This window comes from Orbicella franksi, unplaced genomic scaffold, assembly GCF_964199315.1.
Source record: "Orbicella franksi unplaced genomic scaffold, jaOrbFran1.1 SCAFFOLD_32, whole genome shotgun sequence".
In the NCBI taxonomy this organism is placed as follows: Eukaryota; Metazoa; Cnidaria; class Anthozoa; order Scleractinia; family Merulinidae; genus Orbicella; species Orbicella franksi.
In genome coordinates, this window is record NW_027670378.1 from 57,794 (window position 1) to 79,653 (window position 21,860).

Below are 21,860 nucleotides of genomic sequence, written 5' to 3' on the forward strand. Positions count from 1 at the left end.
GAATAAGACAAACGCGACCTAGTTGATTATTTTCTAAATTCTCATCATTTTGAGTTATTGTAAGGAGAATCTGTAAGGGTATAACAAGTCCGAAAGCTTGATATCAATTCATATATCTCATTAACTACGCGGGAGAGCCGCACTAGAAGAATATCGGCCCGAGGTTTGGACAGTACCAAACACTTTAATATATTCTAACACCTTTCGCACTATAAACCAACATCTCGAGTGTTATTTTCTTTTCGTTTCTTAATAATGGAGTCATTATGACTTCGAAATGTCGGAGTTTACTTTCACTTCTTTTTGTAATCAATTGTATTTCCAAATGTTTTCTTATCAGTTTTAATTTGTCCCATGCAAAATTGTGTCCTGTTTGCATAAATGTGACAGCTGCATAGAGGCAAACACAATTAAGAGAAAGTAACATTTCTGAGCACTGAAGAGATGCTGGAAAGACGACTTACAGCGAAGTATTTCGTATACTGATTTGTGTGAAATATTACGAAAAGTCCTAGCATCCTGTTTGGCCACCTACCCATGACACGGAGAGGCACTCTTCTGAAGATATAAAGACAGTATTCAAAACAATAATGATTTCATTAAGGTTTCCACCTGTCAGAAGCACATAATTTGGGCTCATCTTGATTGTACAACAGATGAGTTGTTTAACATTCTAGAAACAATAGAAAAATTAACAAAGCATGTTTCTTTTATTCACAGCATTTGAACGGAGTTTTAAACCGTGATATCAACTTGAATTTATCCTTTACATGTAACACTTTCCACTTAAATTTTTTATGACTGTATTTGTAGTTGTTTAAACTGTGTGGATTTTAATAGCCCATTTCCGAGTTACTTTTTGCCTCTGTATGAAAACAAGTCTTCGCGCCAAACCCCTCATATGAAAATGAGTCTGATTTCCATGCAAAAACCCGTAGGAGGAACACATTTTCATATGAATGGTTTCACACAGAGGCAAAAGGCAACTCGGAAATGGGCAATTTTTGATAGATTTTGTTCATTCTATACCTTTATGTGGTCGGTAACGTTTGTCTTTTTAATGCCTAAGAATAAAGGGTGCAAGATCGATGTCTTCCTCATCATTAACAACACTAGCTTAGTTAAAAAGTTCATTCAAACTATCGTAATTAATTAATGTACCATATATAATTCATCAAACACAAAACGGAGACGATTAACTTTTAATGGGTCTAGTATCTATTAGTTTTCATTTGTCCAATGAGACCATTTTTGAAATTAAAAAAACACGTTACTGATAATGACTTCGCAACGGAGTTAATTGTAGTTCCATTCTAAGGCTAAGTAACCCGACTTAAGAGCTTAAATGACTTAGTGTCATCAAAATAGTACTAATAGCGATGAAACCTTAGTGCTGAAGGACTGTAAACGGCTACTGCGACAACTTTGATCAGATTGGCTCAAATCATTTCGCTACATCGATGGAAGGCAGAGTTTATATTCACAGTGGAATCAGTTGCCTTTGCTTTTGGCTGTGCTTCTTTCATTTTGTCTCCACAGAAGGTAATCTAACCTATCTGTAGCTTCTGAACTAGGTAGTCAGCGTAAGCGGTAATTGAAAAAATTACTGAGATTTTGTTTCTCGTAAGTATTTCAACGTCAAAAATTTGAAATTTTGCTTTTGGCGTTGTTTGCTTGTTTGTTTTTTTTCGAAACGATACCTTTATGAGTTTTATTTTTTCATGATATTACCTGCCTTTTACAAGTGGATATATGAAGGTCATTCGCGCTTTTACATTACTTGTCTATATAATTCTTCTGGCTTTTCGTATAAACTCGTTTTGGCTCATCGCATGCTAGAAGAATGAGAAGGGGTTTCTATTACACAGTTAGCAATTTAAATAGGTACCGCTAGTTAACTGCAAAGGATGAATTAATTATAAGAGGTAAGATAGGAAGTTTTGGTTGTGTTCGAAAAGTATTCACATTTCTAACAAAAGTGAAGTAATATTTGTGAAGTTTGCTTCGGTACAAAGTAATTGAACTTGAATATTTTCAACAACACGTCAAGAGGATTTGTTGACGTTGGGAGCCTGCACTTCTATGAGAAAATAGTTAGCTATTCAGGAAGGCAACAATTTCAGTTAAAAACTAGAACTCGTGTTCTTGTTATCGCAGAAATTTTGGAGCCATCGCTGGGGCTTCAGTGTTAATCGCTTAATTGATTGAGGCAATTTCTGTTACAAAATGGACGAGTAAATTGAGGTCACCAAGAATGTATATCGCTAACTTAACCAAATTGCAAGCGAAGAAAGGGAGAAACGGTCAAGATCTAAGTTTGTCAGAGGGTTACTTTAAATACCTGTTCAAAAACCGTTCATACTTGCCGAGAATAGGATACACAGGATGTCTTGCGGTAGGTAGAAAGTTTTTAGTTGTTGAAAACAATGAATCTAAATGACATAAAAGTCGTCTAATTAACCGCAGTAGTAAGGCCAGTAACCGTAAACTTCTTTTCCAGAATATGGTCCTTATATCTTTTGCTTGACAGATCGCTGTCGAACTCTTCAGTTCAGAGATGTTTATCCAGATAGAGTTTTTAATACGAGCATCATCAAGGTCTCAACTGTACAAAGCGAAGACGACTGTCAACTGGAGTGCTATTTTCACGTTGCTTGCAAATCGTACAACCTTGGTCCACCGACTGAACAAGGGCGTGTCTGCGAATTAAGCAGTTCTCGTCATATTTTTCATCCGGATCATCTTATCCCGCGTTCCAATTTCATTTACTGTCCGTCTGTGGTGAGTTCGTTAGCCTTTAGTGAACAATAAGTAGCCCCTAAGTACCGGCCTATGAAATAAAACAAACCAAGCTCATCGAAATTTCGTTTAGAATTCAGTATTGTTATTTATCGTCTCTAAAATTCGGTATTGCATATTTATGTAGCCATGTGATGCAAATAGACCATTTTACAGATGTCTGCTTGGTGATCTGGCCTTTGAATGGCAGCGAGGCTGCAGGTGACCTTGTCTTGACACAGACCTTACTGCTTTTGTTGTGTAAATCAAGTTGTTCTTATGCTCACTAGTTGGTATTCAAATGAAAAAAGCAGAGAGGTCACCTCCCGCCTCGCTGGCAGTCATGGCCAGGTACCTAAGCACACAACTGTAAAATGGCCTATTAGAATGTCCAAGATGTCACAACGTTACTCACTTTGGAGAAAAATTACGAAATGAAAACTACTTATGGTATTATAGATTATTTCTTTCAGAGATTCACACCATGGAGCACTCTAGCCTTTAGTTTCTATTGAAATTTGGTTACTCGAGTTTATAGAATATATCGTTACCTTTGATTTGGATAGGACTTGTGCAAACCTCCATGCCCCGACAACAAAACCTGTTTTCCCGATAGCCAAGGACATTCCTGTTTCTGTACGGATCCTGGCTTTCAAGGACGGACATGCAGTGAAGGTAAATTTTTTATGCGAAGTCTGGAACCAGAAAATCCCTGTAAACCGTAATCGGATTTTCGGAGACTTTCTGAACCTCTTCCGAACTTAGAACGCCACAAATTCTCGGTCCCAGACCTCCCCCAATTTAACGGCATTTAAAATTCAAAATGGCCGTCAAGAAACCCAAGACGTTTCAGCGATAAAGGTAAGATTATCTTTTTATCGTTTAATACTAGTTGCGCCACTCTCTTAAGTGGTATCCCAAGGAATGTCCCACTTGTGACTTGTATTTTCTTGTTATACACACCCGCCGCGCCTTTGGGTTGCTTCATATTTCAAGAAATTAACAATTGTACTGAATTTGGTGTCAATTATAGATACTGATGAATGCTCAACTGGTGCGCATGACTGTGATGCAAATGCGCGGTGCACGAATAACGCAGGCTCATTTACTTGTACCTGCGAGGAAGGCTATGAAGGAAACGGAAAAACGTGTCAAGGTGATGACTATTAACACAAAATACTTATGCCCCGTTTATGAGTAACTAGGGTAACCCTAGTACTAGGGTTACCCTAGACAGGGTAAAATATCCCAGACAGCTGAATATCTTTCTTTAGTTTGGGGTGAATTTGACGGCAAAACATGCAACAAACAATTCGACAATCGAATATTTTCGCGACAGTAGCGACAAACATAATTGCGAAACTTTCTTCACTATCCGTTTTTGCACTTCACAAGAACGTTTTAAATAAGGTGTTATTAACATTTTGTGTCCTTTCAAAACAAAGATATAGATGAATGCTCAAAAGGCCAGCACGATTGTGACGACACTGCCACTTGTCAGAATACCGTCGGCAATTTCACGTGTTCATGTCTTCAAGGGGAGATATCAGATGGAAAGGCATGCGCTGGTACTAATACTTCCTAACATGTAACATTTTTTCAGTGTTATCGAATAACTAAGTAATAACACCGGTAATCTGGTATTGTCCCTTAATACTCTCTTACATGTTATATTCCGTTGTTACATTTTAGCTTGTGTACTGTCCCTTCTCAAGGGGACACAAGGGCCAATTTGTCAGAATTCAATTGGCACCATCATGGCAGCTACGAAGTAACCAACAAAAAAGCATTTCGGAACTATTTTCTGTTAATGGCAGAGTTATATCGACTGCTTTTTCCCAAGTGAAAAAGTTCAGAACTTCCAATTTCCTAGCAACATCCCTGTTAAAATCTCCAAGCCAGAGGACGTGCAATCAAAATGAAACCAAACTTTTTTTTCCACTCTCTAAACCCTCCAATTAGAGAGTTGGGTGTGGTCGCAGGGTAAAATCTACCCCTTCAGTGAACGATAAGGGTGGGGGTGGGGGTGGGAAGTGGGGGGGGGGTGGGGGGCGAGGGGGGAGATTGATTACAAGAGCCGGTCGCCAGAAAAGAATTCCTGTTGCGGCAAAGCCATTTTCCGGGTTGCGGATTGGTTAAATTAGTTTGCATCCCTGGGGTTCCCAACCAGAACAGCTTACGCCAGGGAACTCATGTCTTAAGGAACAGATCAATCCGTTGGATCGATGACCCTGCCCTCAGCTCAGAATACCAGCCATGCCAAATAAATTAATCATATCTGATTTTGCAATTTTTTGTTTGAATTCCTTGCTTTGCTTTGTTTACGTATTTTAGACTTTCCTTTCCGCTGGACATTCAACAGTACAGATCGGTTTCTCACGTAAGTAGGTTTGGATTTTTTTACATCATTCCAGCTTTCAAAGTGTAGATGTGCTTGTGAAAATTTCCAGTAAAAGTCGGTCGGAATGTACATATGCGGTCCAATCACAGCCACACTGAATAAATTGATGACGTAGAGATGATAAATATTACTTTTTACTTTTTAATGTCAGTCGATTGTTTTGAAATAAAGTGGTCAACTTTTAAGTTGACCACGCTCGTGGGAATCAATATTGCATTGGTGCCATTCTTCTCCCGACGAGGGTGACGAGAAAATTATTTTTGTTTCTAGTCTTCGAGGAGCTGCGGAATTTGATAAGCAGGATGGTCTAACGGTGCTGTACCTCGATGGAACACCAGGCACGTATGCTGAGACTCCGGCCTTACCGTTCCAACAAACTGACTTGACCGTTGCAGTTTGGATCAAACGATTCCCCTCGCCAAACCACAGACAAATGATTTACGGTGATTGGTCGCAACCTCATCAGTTTCGATTTGACATCATGACGGATGGTCGCCTATGCGTCGATGTGAAACGGGAATCTCTTGCCTTGAGCGGACTCCTTAACTTTTGCACTCCCTGGGAGTAAGTATTTTAAAGGGATAGTTTCACGTTTCGTCGCATGTGCAAGCTGTGACGTAGCTCCGCCCAATTCCATTGTTTATAAACCAATCAGACGCGAGTACATAACTCGTTCGTCTTGTCTAAAATAAACGGTTCGGTTTCCGAAAAACAAATTGGATGTTCAATTTTAAATTCGCCATTTTTCTGTCGAAATCCGTTTACATCTTCCGTAAAATTTGGACACCAATCGTTCTGCCAGCCTTCGTGTAGCCGAGTAGCTACTCAAAGGCTATCACGCTGTCACAAAATTAAAGTCAATGATTTCTGAAATACATCTTGCTGATACGAAAACGAAAATGTACTTTATGCGCGCAGTCGGAACATACGAAAGGAATTCTAATGAGAAATTTCACCCAAATCGTCAGGTTTTCCGTGACTGACCACGAAATTTCCAAAGGCAAATTTCCCGGAAGAGTCATTTGCACGCCTCCGTTTGTTTTATAAACAGTTAATTGAATGATTAATGTTGAAGCTTAGGCATGCGCCAAGCCGTGAAACCCTCCCTTTAAATGGCTAAATCCCTCTATGAGACGTACCTGTAGGTAAGCCAGGTAGTTGTTTTAATCCGTCTTTTTTGATGAATACAACTACCATGATTCCCTGCAGGTGCGTCTGATAGAGGGAATATGTCCATATAGCAAGTGTGCAAATCATGTGATTTGTACATGCATGCCTATAGGATGCCAAAAGCTTTTGACAACTAGCATACGCTATTGAACATGCGCCAACCAGACGGAATAAGTAAATTATTCTATTTCTCAGTTTGATACTGTTTTCCTTTTGTGTCTTCAAACACTGAAGATAAAGCCTTGAAAGCTAATTCGGAAACTGAAACATCTTTCCATGAAACGACTCAAACGGAGGTTCTCGTCAATGGTTGTGTTTCATCAAGTTTTAAGACCCCTTGTTTCAGCACTCAATACTCTTTAATAATCAATCTTTATTTGTACTCACTCTAGCTAAAGAAAAAATTACAATTTCAATAAAAATATTAAAAGTAAAAATTAGAGTACAAGGTGCCTGGAATAACCATAGGGGCTAGCGGAGCCAGGCAGCCAGTCCAGATCTGTGCTTTAAAATCCATAACACACTACATACTTGTTTCCTTTCGTCCAGTCATTAGTCAAAATATACATAATTAACATCACGTTGTTCTTTTTTAACTCAGTATTCAACATATTCACTTTTTCTTTAGCAATATCGTCCCAACAAACGTATGGAGTCACGTGGTATTCACGTGGGAGCGTGCTAGGCATACTGGCAAACTGTACATAAATGGAGTTAACTATAAGAGTGAACTCGCTGATACCAGCATCGAGCCGATTGTGGACCTGAGGAATTCAGGACATCAAGTATATGACATTGGACTGAAAAGGGACAGTGGCGAAACCAGTCACGTGTACTTCAGTGACCTCACGGTCTTCAATCGACAGCTATCAGACACTGAAATAACAAATGATTTGATTCTAAACCATCCGCTGCGATATCAAATAATGTGAATATGTTAACATGGCTCAATTTATACAAGATAGTTCAACGGGTAGTTTATTTACTTCGTCGGCACAAGTTTAAAAGCAAGAAGTGGGGCAAAATTTTTATGCGTGGTGCCTATTTTTCCATTTTTTAATAATCCAACGGGAGACTAAAGCGATTTAACTTGGAAAAGAAAGCGAGTACAGTTTCGTCGAAGATAGGTCGCAGAGCCTTTAAATAATAATGAACTAGTTTGTTCGGGTTGAGTTGTGCAAACTGATAGTGTTTAATCTCTGTGAGGGAAAGTCGACTTTTTTTTCTGAAGGATGACTTTATCCCATATATATTAAAGTACTCGAGAAAAAAAATAAAAAGATGCTTAACCTTCAGGCGCTGTTAATTTTATACCGTAGATTTTCCACTGATACGTGCGTATATTTCTGGTTTGGGGAAATCTATAATCTAACAACCAACTGAAAATTCGAGTTCTGAAATATTTGTGAATTAAAAAACTAAAATACCGGGTGAAAGAATTTACGAAACCGAGAGAAATTCGCGAGAAGATTAAGCTGACATTTGAATGAAAATTTCAAAGTGCATTTCTTCTTCTCACAGCAAATCTATATCTTCTACTTTAATCAATAAAACCTTCTGCTGGGTATAACTCAAGAAATGTTCGCTCTCAAACAATCGATCTCAAATTATTGGGCATCGAACCTGTAACTTTTCCCATTCATTGACAGCAGTTTCTACCGTGTTTGCCCCCCTCCCCAAGCAAGATGGCGTTAAAAACCGTGAAAATGTGTATTGAAGTTGATGTTGCTATTACTGATAATGTAGTACTTCGACTGCTGATGTAGTGGGGTTATTTCAATTTGTTTCTCATAGCTTCGTTCCTCGGGGGATAAATACAGTTAAAAGTTAGTTAGTCTGGATATTGATTGCTTAAATTTTGCTTTCGATGTTAAAGAGTTAAAGACTTTTTCATCTTCTCAAAATATCCGAATTCCGGCTGGATACTAGAAAGTTTGAAGAATCCATGCGCCCTGTGAATGGAATGTGTGAGAATAGACTTTGTGAATAGACTGTACAATTTTTCATATCAAATTCCAGCGATTAAATGTCAAACCTTTTATTTGAATGAATATCTCCAGGTGTTTAATTGATGGAATTCGAATTACATTTCTCATGGAGGCCGGAACATGTTATTCAAGTAAAAATATTGTTTGCACCAAAGAAAAGGTCAGCGAAAACAAGTCATTTGTGATTTCAGAATGGATCTCTCAGTTTCCTGCCTAGTAAAATGCATTTCAATGCCAAATATGAAGTGGGTAATTTTTTAGACCCAGACATTCGTGTACTTTTGCTGTTTTGATGGTATGCTGCTTGCTGTGTCATTTAATCACAAAACGCATTTAGCACAGAAACGGAAGTGAAAAAAAGAATTCCTGTTGGATCTTAGGTATTGAGCAAACACAAAAACAAAATATTAACAAAAATTCATTGTGGTTGTTTATAGTGGTCAATGCTCTTAGCTACACCTAGCTAGTTCACAGGCATGCCACTTTAAATGAAGGAAACAAATATATCAACTAAACGTAATAGGCCTAAAAATCCCAACCAGCGGGAGGCAGACCAGTTGGCTATTTACCAGCATGACTGAGGAGTTGAACTAGGGTCTACCGAGAAAGCTAAGTGGTCAGAGCGGGACTTGAACCCGCGACCTCCCGACTTCAAGTCCGGCGCCCTAACCACTCGGCCACGCTGCCTCCTTCATTTATAATAATAATAATAAAAAAAACAAGAAATCCACGGGGAAGTGATTTTTGGCTGTCTTTATTTTTACCCTTCAAACTCCCTACGCAAAATGTACAATCGCAAATTTTCACGAGGATAATTTGACCTTTTCGATCTACCAACTATACGAGATCTACAGCGAGTTGCTCTAAATAATAACCCCGTAAGGCGACTGTCCAAATGAAATTTGAAATAAGTAAATAATGGTAATAATAAAAAGCAATGTGCAAAGCAAGGACTGAAAAACATCACATCTTAACTATTTCAAAGGAAAGGCGGGAGATGGGTGCGTCATGAGAGAAAGGTAAACAACATATTTTTCCTGTCACGAAAATTCTAGTGATGATGTTCGCGTCCAGTTTGTTTGTCTAAGAAGAGAATGCTAGAAGTGCTGCTAGCAAGCCATTACGTTATGGATGTACACGAGATCGAGAGAGGATGAAAGAAACGTAAGAGTAGTTGCCACTTGCTTGAGGCACGACTTCTTGATTGTAATTGCCAAACCTGCTCATTGCATCCATTACTCGCTGTATGCTCAGTTGTAACATTTCCAATTTCTTGCAAGACATATTGTTAGTAAAATCTTCAAACAGCGCGACAAAGGAGTACATTCACCTTGCTTATAAACACAAATGTGCTCATCCCTTTTTAGCATAAGATATTAGCTAATTAGGCGTTGCTCTTTACTGAATACAAAGGCAGGGTATAGTACTAGCGGGTGGGGAGAATTTTAAAATTAAAGGTAACTCCAAGTTTTGGAAATCACTTGGCCGATGCTTGTCGACTTATGGACTGAGATTTTTTCCCCTCTTGTTGAACCAAGAAAGTGCCAGCATTCAATTTCCTCCTCTCCCCTTCCACCCACCCACACGCACGCGTCTTCTATTTGAGAAAAAAAACGACAAACTCATTGAAGAATTAAATTTTCGATTTAAAATTATGCTCAGAACACAGGGGAAGCTTGATGACCTAATGGTTAGCGAGGTTCGATCCAGGTTCGAGCCCTAGCCAGGGTCATTGGGTTGTGTTCTTGAAACCTGAAGACCACGCGTCCCCGGTGAATTTAATACTCATAATCGCTTCTTACTGTACTGGGCCGCTCGCCTGACGCAGACTTACCCATTTCCGAAATTTACCAAGACGGTCCAGCTCGAGTTCAAAACTAGTATTATTAAAATAATCTTTAATTTCAGTTTAAAATATTATACCACGAACATCGCATTTGGAAAAACATGGCCAAGGTTACTTATGTGCTTTCATCCTCCCCATTCATAGCCATCTTGGTATCTATAATTTCTTTTCCGACTTGAGCAAAGCATAATTTTGAGGATTCCTTCCATTTAAAAGGAATTTTGGACATCATGTTAACGACTTCAAGACCTCATTTAGTATCAGACACATTTCCTTTTATTTCAGTTCTTTCTCGACGCCTCGAGCAATTCGTGATCTCCTGAAGTGAATAACGCAAAAACAACTTTTTCCTGCCCACTTTTCCTCTTAGTTCTAATCAGGCCTCTCCAGCTAATTTCCTCTTCAGCCAATTTGTAGAATATTTTCCATTGAAAACTCCCAGTTTACATTATATGCTTAATAACTGGCCTAAGGGAACTGTTGAGTTTATGTTCTGTCCGTTTGGAGGAGCTAAAGATGCCTGCCCACGTTCAGTTCAGCTCATGCACGCAAACCTTAAGTTATTTCTTTTCATATTTCTTGACAGACAAGTCGGCTTTAGTCTAACACTGTATCATTTGACGACTGGTTTTTAAACACAAAACTATTACAACGATTGAAGTTAGGAATTTTATGTGTATGTGGAACAATATGCCCATTCAAATGGACCGATAATTGCTTTTTAAAAATTATGTCACACTTGTGATTTTTTCGTTCTGCATCTATTGTGTAAACAATGACTGCAGGTGTTTTAACAAAAAAGCTTTTTCCAGCTATTTTATATATAAGAGCGGTAAGTTCAAGGAGAAGGTCGACATAAAATATTTTTAAATATATATCTCATAACCTTATATAATGGCAAAAAGAAAAGGTTTTACGTGTATTTTAATTTTCTTACAAAACCAAAAGCCAACTGGCTATTAAATGGTAAAAGGAATTAAATTGTTAGTTTCATTTTCCGCCTTATCGTCTTGCGTTATCTTGGCAATTCATTCTTCTTTATGATTCATTATCTCCTTCTTCTTAATCTACCGGTTAGTAAACTTTTATTTTTCGGTTCCGTTCGGTAAAAAGATTATTCTGTGCTGCATGTTGACTTCTACAAGGCCTATTTAATTAATTAGCGCGCGATTAATTTTCAATTCCGAAATACACGTAAAAAATTGTTCTTCGCCTGAAAGTCAGCATTCTCAATACACTTCGAACTTACACTAACATTCTAATTGTCAGCAATAACAAGATTTATTTGTGTAAGATGCGATGGGTGTGGCAGTGTTACACAAGCATTTCGCTCCAAATTTATAAATGTGAAAGCGCATTTTGGCATGAAAAACATGAAGGATTTGAAGCAACCGAAAATGTTTTTAATCGGCTTTAAAATGCAGGAACAGCGAGACTATTAATAAAGATCAGCTAGACAGCCTAACTAAAAATTCAGCTCGTTTCATAATTATCCCGCTGGCAACTACTGATTGTTTGTCAGTATTTTTAAAACAAGAAATGTCACTGCTTTTTAATTCATGCAGGCAAATGAAATCGTAACTAAAATTTCGTGGACACTTTTTAGTTTTTTCCCCTTCTTTTCAAGACATTGCGTGCAGTTCTTAAGGACAAATTAGATAACAAAATGGAATTAAGAGCGAAAAACAAAAATGAAGCCAAGTAGTATGTATAAAAAGCGCATTTCGTTCAGATGAAAATGTTTTATTAAGGCGAATATCAGATACGTCATAACTTCACTGTGATTGTTCAAATAAAATATTTATGATCATCGTTCACTACTTTGTGTTTAAATGAATATTCATGAGGCAATGTATATATTTACCATTCGTTTAGACCACGATCAACTACAGCCCATTGAAACCTGCACCACGAGCAGAATTCCAAGAGAACTCCGTTCCAAGGCTGTCCGTAATTAGATTCAACATTCCTTGCCGAGGTCAAGCGAACACCAAGGGGAAATGTCAAATAATACTTCTTTAAACACAACAGCTAGCGTCCCGACAGGCGGTACAGACGGGATTTACCTAACGCCACCAATTGGCTTCACAATCTTCGAACTTTGCGTTTTTATCATCATCGGCCTTTTGGGTGTAGTTGGAAATGTTATCGTTTGCGCAACGATCATTAGAAGACCACAAGTGCTGTCTGCAATGAGCCAGTATCTTTTAAGTCTAGCATTGGCAGATCTGGGCGTTTTGTTGTTTATTCTCCCCGTAGGTGTTTTAAGAGTTCATTATCCATTCAAATGGGTTCTCGGAAAAGCGCTTTGCTTGTACATCAAACCCATTTCGGAGTTGTTCTTTGCGGCGTCAATCTGGTCCATCACCACGATTGCAGTAGAACGCTACGCGAACATCGCCTGGAAAATGATGCGGATTGGAGGAAGCCGGTCTGTAAAGCGATCTCGGTTGATCATCATCGCTATATGGGTGATGTCCTTCGTCACAACTTCCCTCCCAGCGTACATTCAACATGTGTACGATTCACATCGGCGAAGATGCCATGCCCCTTTTCCGAAATCTGTAAGACGCGGTTTGGTCACCCTCAACGCCACACTGCAGTACTTTTTGCCACTCAGCATTATAACCTTCTGCTACCAGAGGATCGGGAAAAGAGTTTCAGAAAGATCAAGGTTATTTCAAAACGAAACAGAAACTGAACTGCAAGCCAAGGATTCCTCGTCGGTGATGAACACGAAAGCCATAATGCAGCAAACCAAAAAAACACAGCGAATCCTCAAGCCACTAGTGATCTTGTTTGCTTTGACCATGCTCCCGTTAAATGTGTTCAACCTCGTCACAGTTTACTGGGAGAAATTCTTTTATCAGGACTTCGCTATTCTTCTTGTTTCGGCCGTTCTTGTGTCCACCTGCACGAATTCTGCGGCAGATCCGCTTGTTTACTGCATAGTCAGTAAAGAATTTCGTACAGAGATCAAATCGATGTTATCCTGTTGCTTCCGACGACGCTTTGGAAAGCATAAACAACGCGATTCTACTCTGATGAACACAAGAAGATCGCAAGGTACCAATGAATCCGTGTTAAGTGATCAAAACGAAACGAAACTGTAAATAACTTAAGAAATCGAAATCAATACTAGAAGATTGTTAAAAAGGGATGAAAATCGTGTGAACACTTTAATCTTTAAAAATGTAAAACACTATTTAAATGTACATATTAAAATAGATGAATCTCTACAAAATTCGTTAATGCAAATATTTCACATTAGACCTAGTTTTAGTGAAAGTTGTACTAAAAACTGTAAACATTGACTTTATGTGCACGTAAAGATGAAAAAGAAAAAAATGGTGCAAATTTTAAAGAAATAAACCATACTGTAATCTTCAGATAGCGAGTTTTATCATCCTGTCAATTTAAAATCTAATTTAAACAGGCGAATAACAACTACATTATTCAAAAAGGTCGTTAACACGTCATATATATTGTATTGATGAATGGTCCCAAGAGTACATCTGTGGCATGGATTTAATTAAGTCTTTGTTGAGAGAATAAAATGTTGTCAAAATAAAGACCATTTAAGATTATCAAGACAGAGGGATTTTATGAGTCTAGAAATTACCAAAGAATATCAAGGATTTGCGACTTTGAATGGCGTCTAATTAGGAGTAATGTTTTTCCTGTTACATGTTCAGTCACGAATGCCATGCTGGATCAGAGCTTCAACAGCGAGGTTAAATGTGATTGGTTAACCGACAAAACTGGACAAACGTGTGTCATGCCCAACGGTATCGTCATACATAACAGAATCTTTTTACGGTCCGGCCGTAATCAATAACCTCTGTGTAATTTTTTACGGTTTCTAGTTAATATACTGCAGCTATAAGTTATATTTCCATCGAATCAGTTCTCGCCAAAGCGCTCTGCTCGCACATTGTACCCTTCTTGCAATTGCTCTTTAGCTCGGCAATTTGGTTCATCGCCACGACTGCAGTGCAGACATCGCAAAAATACTGCTTACCAAGTTAAGAATAACCCGCAAAATAGGAATTCCTCGTCGATGGTGAACTGCAGCAAACCAAAAGAACACAGCGAATCTTCAAGCCACTGGTGATCGTGTTTGCTATGACCGTGCTCCCATATGGGACTGATCGAAAATTATAGGAAAAATAGGGGAGGAGGGGGTGTCGAGTTGGGTGGTTTGATGGGTGGTGGGCGAGAGCATTTAGAAATGTGTTGGATAGAAAAGACATGACCCACTCCCTCCACTTGGCACAAAACTGAGCGACTCACCCCTAAATAAAGGTTGAATATTACATACCCGCCCTTATAAAACATGACATTTTTGGGTTGCATAATCCAACAAAATCATATCTTGTGTCTGAACTTGTGGTTTTATTTATGTGCTAGATTTATTTCTTAACAGTAATACAAAGGCCTCTAAAAATAATGTTGTTTCCCTTTACTATCGGAACCTTAAGTCATGTGCGTAAACCCTTGATAAAACTTAACCAAAAACGTCCGGTCTTCGCTTTGCGTGGAACAGTGATCCATCTAGAAAAAGGCTATAGTGAGTCCTTAGACTCACACATATCTTGATTTATTTATTTATTACTAACCAATGATCCCAAATTCATTTTAGTTGCCCTTACCAGATGGAACAATACAGAACATTTACCTATTATAAGTTACGTTTTGTATTAAGACACAAAAGAGGAATGAGAGTTTCTTAGTTCGGCTCGATGCGTACAAAATTTAAATGTATGGCCAACTATTTCATTATTAAATATCAAGACTTTGATTATTCAAACGAATTATTTTTTTAAATTAATCGTTGCTCCGCCCCCTCCGCCCAATACTTTTCGACCAGTCCCTAAATGTGTTCAATCTCGGCTCAGCTTAATGGGACAATTTCTTTTATCAGGGCTATACCCTATTCCTTTTTTTTTTTTCAGGCCGTTCTTATATCTACATCCACGAATTCTGTGGCAGAATTGCATATTCATCACGAATTTTGTACGGAAGTTTAGTCGATATTATCCTGTTGCTTCCGAAGACGCTTTGGAAAGCAAAAACAGCGCGATTCTACTCTCATGAACACAAGAAGATCTATTGGTACAAATGAATCCCTGTTAGGTGATCAAAACGGAACCAAACTCTGAATAACTTTACAAATCTAAATCAATACTAGAAGATTGTCAAGAAGGAATCAAATACATTAGTCCTTAGAAATGTTAAAAAAGAAAACACAAATGGATGTATTACGATAGATGTATCACTACAAAATCTTTCATATGTAAATTAATTTTTTAGAACAAAGATCTCATAGTGGAAAATGTATTTAAAAAAATAGAAACATTGACTTAATGTGCACTTAATAAAGGAGAACAACACCAAAGATGGAGATTAACCATAATATAATCTTCAGATGGCGAGATTTGGTATCACATGCGCTCTCAATTTTAATTCATTTAAACAGGCGGATAGCAACTACATTATTCAAAAAGGCCGTTATCATGTCATAAATATTGCATTACAGTACATCTGTTTTTAAATAGACATGTTACGTGGATTTAAGAAAGCCTTTGTCCAGAGATTAAATTGCTGGCAAAATAAAGGTTATTGCACATGAAATATAAGTCCTAAGTCTGGGTTTATATTAATAAATAAAAGTGTTAAACTTTAAAAGCCTGGTTTTCACTAGTGACGCAAATACAAGCACAAACGCAAGAAACATAAACAACTCTAATTTCACCGTGAAAACGGACTCGGCGCAAGAATACACAAGTACAAGCGCAAGCACAAGCAAAGAGATCACCTTTTTTCATTTTCTTGTGCTTGCGCTTGTGCTTGCGTTCGTCTTATAGCGTATGAAAACGAGACATCGCATAAGCACAGAGAAATTCACCACGTCTGGTCAGTCGTTTCAGATTCCCACGAGTCTGAGCATTTGAACAAAATTGCGGAGGCCGCGGTAGATTTTTATCCCTAACCCTAAAACGTTTCGTTTTCCTCCTTTTCTGTAGTCGCTTTCGCTTTGTTCGTCACAAGAGTGGAAGAAAAAACAACACTCGACACTTGAGAGTGTCTGCCGCCATATTGCCCGAGTCGAGAACGGAGCCTTCTAACTAGTAAACGTCGGATTCTTGCTTGTATTTATGGATTCTCGTTGGCAACCTAAGCACTCATATGTGTCATACATAAGATAATATTGTTCGCTAAATTCAGGGGAGGCCTTCTCCCAATCATGAACTGTTGAAAGCCATCTAAAATGCGCACGGCGGCGAAAAATATCATCTCCCACAAGTGCCCTCCAGCCGCTGCATATCAAACTGAGAGTTGCAATGGCTGTATCTCCGCCATTGAACCGTACATATTCAAACACTTCCTGTAGTACTTCATCTGGCAGGTTGGTTGTGTGTAAGCTTCTTCCTATATATATAGTCGGGAAAATACTACTTTTAACTCTATATATGAATATGGAATTAAAAGTAGTATTTTCCTGAGTAGTGTCAAGATAGTAGAAGCCATGACTAGGTACAGTCACATGTTGCACTTCACTAGAAGATTGAATCATGTCAACCATTACCGTGTCAGACAGTAAGGAACATATTAAGTAAGAACTTTCAGGTAATAATACGTAAAGTTTTCCATGTCCGAGTCTATAATAACACCTTAGTTTCTAAGCCGTCGTGATGGAGTCACCAAAAAAAAAAAATACTTCTTTGGAAATTCGGCAACAGGGATACGTAAGGTTATGACAAGAGTTAAATCACTAGCACTAGTTCTTTTAAAGATCTTCCAGCCTCTGAGAAAAATTGCAATATTTCAATCCCTTCCTGACAGTATTAAACTAATTTCTACTTTGTATAAGCTTGACGAACTAACTATATGGCCATGTTTATGTCCTCCCTCTCTCTCGATAACTTTTAAATGTATAAATAACAATTATACTTCCTTAGTGACTTACCGTCGGTGTTTGAGGGTTCATATTCGCTGTCTTTGGTGCGTCGGTGGCTATCTGGGAAAGGGTCCACTTCCTAAACTGAGGGTAATAATATATAATCATTGCCACTTTTATAATCATAAACTACCAAGAAATAACTGTGCCATTGTTGTAAATAGGCTTCCTAAGGTTTTGTCGAGAGAGTTGATCTTGGCACTTACCAATTGTTTTTTTGTTTGATTTCCCTGCTCTTTTTAATGGCTTACTTAGTACCCACTCCCCTGATCTGTTTTTTTTTCTGTCAAAACAAGATATAAACGTTAGTTCCCTTTAATTTAAAATTTATTTTTACAGTGTTATTACCGTATTAATTTACGGCGCTCAACTTCCATTCTAATTGAAGTAGCGGAGGCACAAACATGGAGCGACAAAACAAACAGAGATATAAGAGATATGCTCGGGTTTCCGACCACAAAAAGGCTGTCTTGATGTTCGATCATAGCTCCAAACTTGCTTGCCGTGTTCACGAATGTCATCATGACATGGATTTTGAAGACGTTGAAGTCGTCGGACATGAGGTACATTACCATCAGCGGCTTTTTCTAGAAGCCTGGATGTCTGTAAAAGACCCGAACGCTGGGAATGGTCACATGGTCATCCCAGAAGTCTACTTAACAATAAGACCCGTTGCCCGCAAGGGCTACGGGTCAATAGCCCATAAGGCGAAGCCCACGAGTCCTCTGGTAGCGTAGAGAATTGAAATGCAGGATTTTCGTTAGTCCACTAGTTAGGTGATACTCTAAAAGTGCTTAGCACGCATTTAAAATTAAAATGCAGGATTTTCGTTAGTCCGCTAGTTAGGTGATACTCTAAAAGTGCTTAGCACGCATTTAAAATTCTCTCGAGTCACGGTCATACAGCACGCGCAACGTTTCAATTTAAAAAAGTTTTTAAATCACGCGTAACATCAAGCGGTTTTTTCAACTGATGAAGGCGTAAGAGTTAGCCGAAACGTCTTGCTAAAATATACAAGTCAGTGACAAAAAACGGCACTTTTATCGACTATATAAAAGATATATTATTATTATTATTATTGTTGTTGTTGTTGTTGTTGTTGTTACTGCTAATTACTTTTTCTTTTATTAGTTTAATAATTACCACAGGTCACCCAAGCGTAATATAATAGTTTGTATGGAGATCAGGAGTTAACGTTAAATTCGTTCAATGTATGGGTAATTTACCGAATAAAGACTCTTGAACATTCAATGGTGTCACTTTTTCTCATCCTGGAGAGTTTAAACGGGATTTGAGAGAATTTTGAAAAATTTGTCCTACGGTGAAAAACTTGTCCTCCGGTGTTATAATAAGAGACATTAAGTTTGAAAGCATCCAGAACATACCTTTGTGCTGCTCCTGCTGGTCTTTAATCCACCTCCTCGGTACAGCAAGGAAGAAATGAGGGCCGTCGTAGATTCCGACAAGATACTCCTCGTTATCGGGCCCGAGTTGTACTGCCTGAGGGTACAGTTCGGTGTATCCTGGGAGGTAAATTGTCAGGGGAGCCTTCAGCATCAAACTGAACGCCTCCATCGTTCCTGATTCTGCGGAAACCTCGTTTTGTCCTGTTCGCACGAGAGCTGAGTGAAGTTCCAATGCGTCTAGAGAATGAAACCACTCATTCTCGGTTGCTCCAGCAGGCAGAGATTGCAGTACCACTTGCGCTTCGGCATTCCTCGCATTATTTTCCATCGGGCTATGGGACCAATCAGTAAGACTCCGTACGATAAGAGTTTGCAAGGCGGTGTTACCGTTGGAAATCTGCTTTTTCTGCTCATCGGGAATTGCATTCCGCATAGCGACAATCTGCTGCGAAGGAATACTTGGAAAGCTCCCTCTTGGGGACAAAATTCCCAGTTGTTTAGTCGCTTTTTATTCCTTTGTACTATATTGCTGGCAGGTACACTAAAGATGCAAACAGTGGTTGGTCGTGGATAGTTCGATTTGCCTTAAAGGACCACTGACATTTTTGTTACCCTTTTATCTTAGTTTATATCACCATAAAATTGAATTACACGCATTTACATTGCCCTGACTAAGCTCCTGTTCTGTCGCACTTTGTAATAATCGCCACACTAATAATAACAATAATACCTATCGCAATTTTGTAATAAAATTGTCGCACTTTTTGATACCTGTCACACTTTGTAATAACACTAGTCGCACTTTGTAGTAAAAAAGCTGTCGCATTTTGTAATAAGAGACTGCCGAACTTTGTAATAAATCAAGCTGCCGCACTTTGTAATAAAGTTCGCTTAAATCATTCTTTTGAATTTAGAAAGTTTGTGGGTAATCCTAAACGATGTGGGCACTCGGAGACAGGGAATACAGCCCTCTGACGTTTACATGGGGAGAATGGCTTGAACGAAGTCTTGTTTAACGATCAATGATGCATGGACGGCGATTGTATTCGCAGGGTACAATTTTTTTTTTTTTATAAGAACATGCAAAATTTGGCTAAGGATTTTCTTATTTCAGGATTTCAGGTAATACTTCTTTTTAAATTGTGGGGGGGAAATCTCAACCTCAAATTTCTGATAAAAAAAGGTTTTCTAAAGAACAAAATAGCGTGGTAGTGGCAACTCTCCTTTTCAATTTCGTATCTTACGAGTGACATTGATTTGTAGCTGTCAAAGGGAAGAAGTGTCCAAAGCACATAACTTTCTCCAAATACTGCCTTTTTCAAGTTAACGTTTAATAGTTTGCAATACCTTTGCAGATTGAGAGATGTTTGCTGCTTGCTACGTATTCAAGATACTTATTGTAAAATTCATCAAATTACTTGGATGTCACACACATGTCTATTGATTGAAAGTTCACTTGACTGTAATAATTAATTTTCGGTAGCATGTAAATTGTTTCAGTGTAACCATAAAGAGAAAAAATCAAAGGCTCCTTCGAGCTACCTCATGGTATGTGGTAATTATTCTACGAAGTGCTGTCCTTTGCTTCTTTTGGAACTAAGAAGTGTTCCATTTGTAAGGTGTTTAGTTGAAAAGTGCATCACGTTAATAAGCAGCCGTTAGTTGAGCATGTTTATAGAAATAAGGTCTTCATCTAATATATATAACATTTTGACAGGAAACATGATCCTTTAGTGTCTTTTTCTCTGTCTGGATTATGAACATCAGCGGTGCAAATATTGTTTTGACAATTTGTGATAGTTTCATTAGTTTGCACATCAGCACTGGATGTATTAGGGTTTTGAACAAACTCACCCCACTCTTCATGGGTTGCAAAGTTATGCCATTTATCCATGCATTTTGCTCTTTTATGCCTTCAATTTTAAATAATTCACTAGTGTCTACAAGATATTTGGCTGCATCTAATACTTTCTTAGATCTGACATTCTGAAACTGATAGTGATGCTTGTAACCAAGTCGCCTTTTAAGTTTTATTGGAATGGTCTGTGATTCGCTTCTTCGCCTTGGGAGACAATGAACAGTTGAATTTACATCACTTGGCACATTGACAATGTTTCCATGACTAGACAATTGACCACCCCTAGGTAGTTCACGGATTTGCATAGAAGGTATACGAGGTAATATTAGTCGCTCTTCTAGTGATGTGAAATTCAATACATTGGGCTTATAAGGAAAACCCATCTTATTTCTAACTGTAAAGCGCTTTTGAACTTTTAGGATATTGGCGCTATATAAATATTTTATTATTATTATTATCTTATTGGCTTTAAAACAGCTGGGTAACCTACCTTGTTTTAGACCTTTTTTATTGCAAGTTAGACAATTACTTTTTAGACTTTTTTTAGACTTTTTTTTATTGCAAGTCATGCAGATCCATTCCATGACATTGACACTTTTAAAACCAGTAAGACAGGACTCAACAATGTCTAATGAACATGCCCTATATTTGTTTGGATCACATTTCCAGGGCTCGAAATTGCGACTCACTGGTCGCCAATGCGACCAAAAATTGAGCACTGGCGACTAAATTTTCAGAACTGGTCGCCAGCTGGCGACTCGCGTTTTGTCCGATAACTAAAGAAAACCACGACACAACTTTTGTTTTTAAACCTTTATATTAGGAAAATCAATCGGATATGGTAGCTAGTATACAACTCACCTTTCCGTTCCCAGTAAAATAATATCTGAATATTACAAGATAATCGGAAAAATTGAATGTATTTCGACACGTCGATACTGCGTTCACGGCGCACCGTATTGTTTCAGCGGCTTCTTCCGAAACTGGGATCGCAGGCGCACTTCAACACGATGTGCTTTTCATTTGCCGCGAAAATGGCGGCAGATGTCAATCAGTTGAAGGAATTACGTGAGTTTTTACGTGCGGGGAATGAAGATTCAGCCAAAAGGTTAATCCAAACTTTGAATCCTTCGAGGAAAGCAAGTCAAAAATAAAGAACGGCATTTCGAAGAAGTAGCAAAGGGAAAATACGCAAGGACACGTGTTTGTCTCACAATGAAAACCACGGACTTAAAACGTCTGCAGGTGTTTTAACAAAAAAGCTTTTTCCAGCTATTTTATATATAAGAGCGGTAAGTTCAAGGAGAAGGTCTACATAAAATATTTTTAAATTTATATCTCATAACCTTATATAATGGCAAAAAGAAAAAGTTTTACGTGTATTTTAATTTTCTTAAAAACCAAAAGCCAACTGGCTATTAAATGATAAAAGGAATTAAATTGTTAGTTTCA

At 38.2% G+C, this 21,860-nt stretch overlaps 2 protein-coding genes across 2 annotated transcripts; both read left to right on the forward strand.

Annotated features, from left to right (window-relative positions):
• Positions 1-2,385: 2,385 nt before the first annotated feature.
• Positions 2,386-7,281, forward strand: LOC145471176 (uncharacterized). Its single transcript, XM_081454818.1, has 7 exons — positions 2,386-2,395; positions 2,531-2,781; positions 3,345-3,453; positions 4,224-4,346; positions 5,113-5,158; positions 5,450-5,743; positions 6,978-7,281. Exons 1-7 carry the CDS (start codon positions 2,386-2,388, stop codon positions 7,279-7,281), a joined length of 1,137 nt encoding a protein of 378 aa, XP_081310944.1.
• Positions 7,282-11,932: 4,651 nt separating this feature from the next.
• LOC145471174 (neuropeptide SIFamide receptor-like) lies at positions 11,933-13,712 on the forward strand. The gene has a single exon (XM_081454815.1). It carries the CDS (start codon positions 12,184-12,186, stop codon positions 13,294-13,296), a length of 1,113 nt encoding a protein of 370 aa, XP_081310941.1. The 5' UTR covers positions 11,933-12,183; the 3' UTR covers positions 13,297-13,712.
• The last annotated feature ends 8,148 nt before the right edge of the window (positions 13,713-21,860 follow it).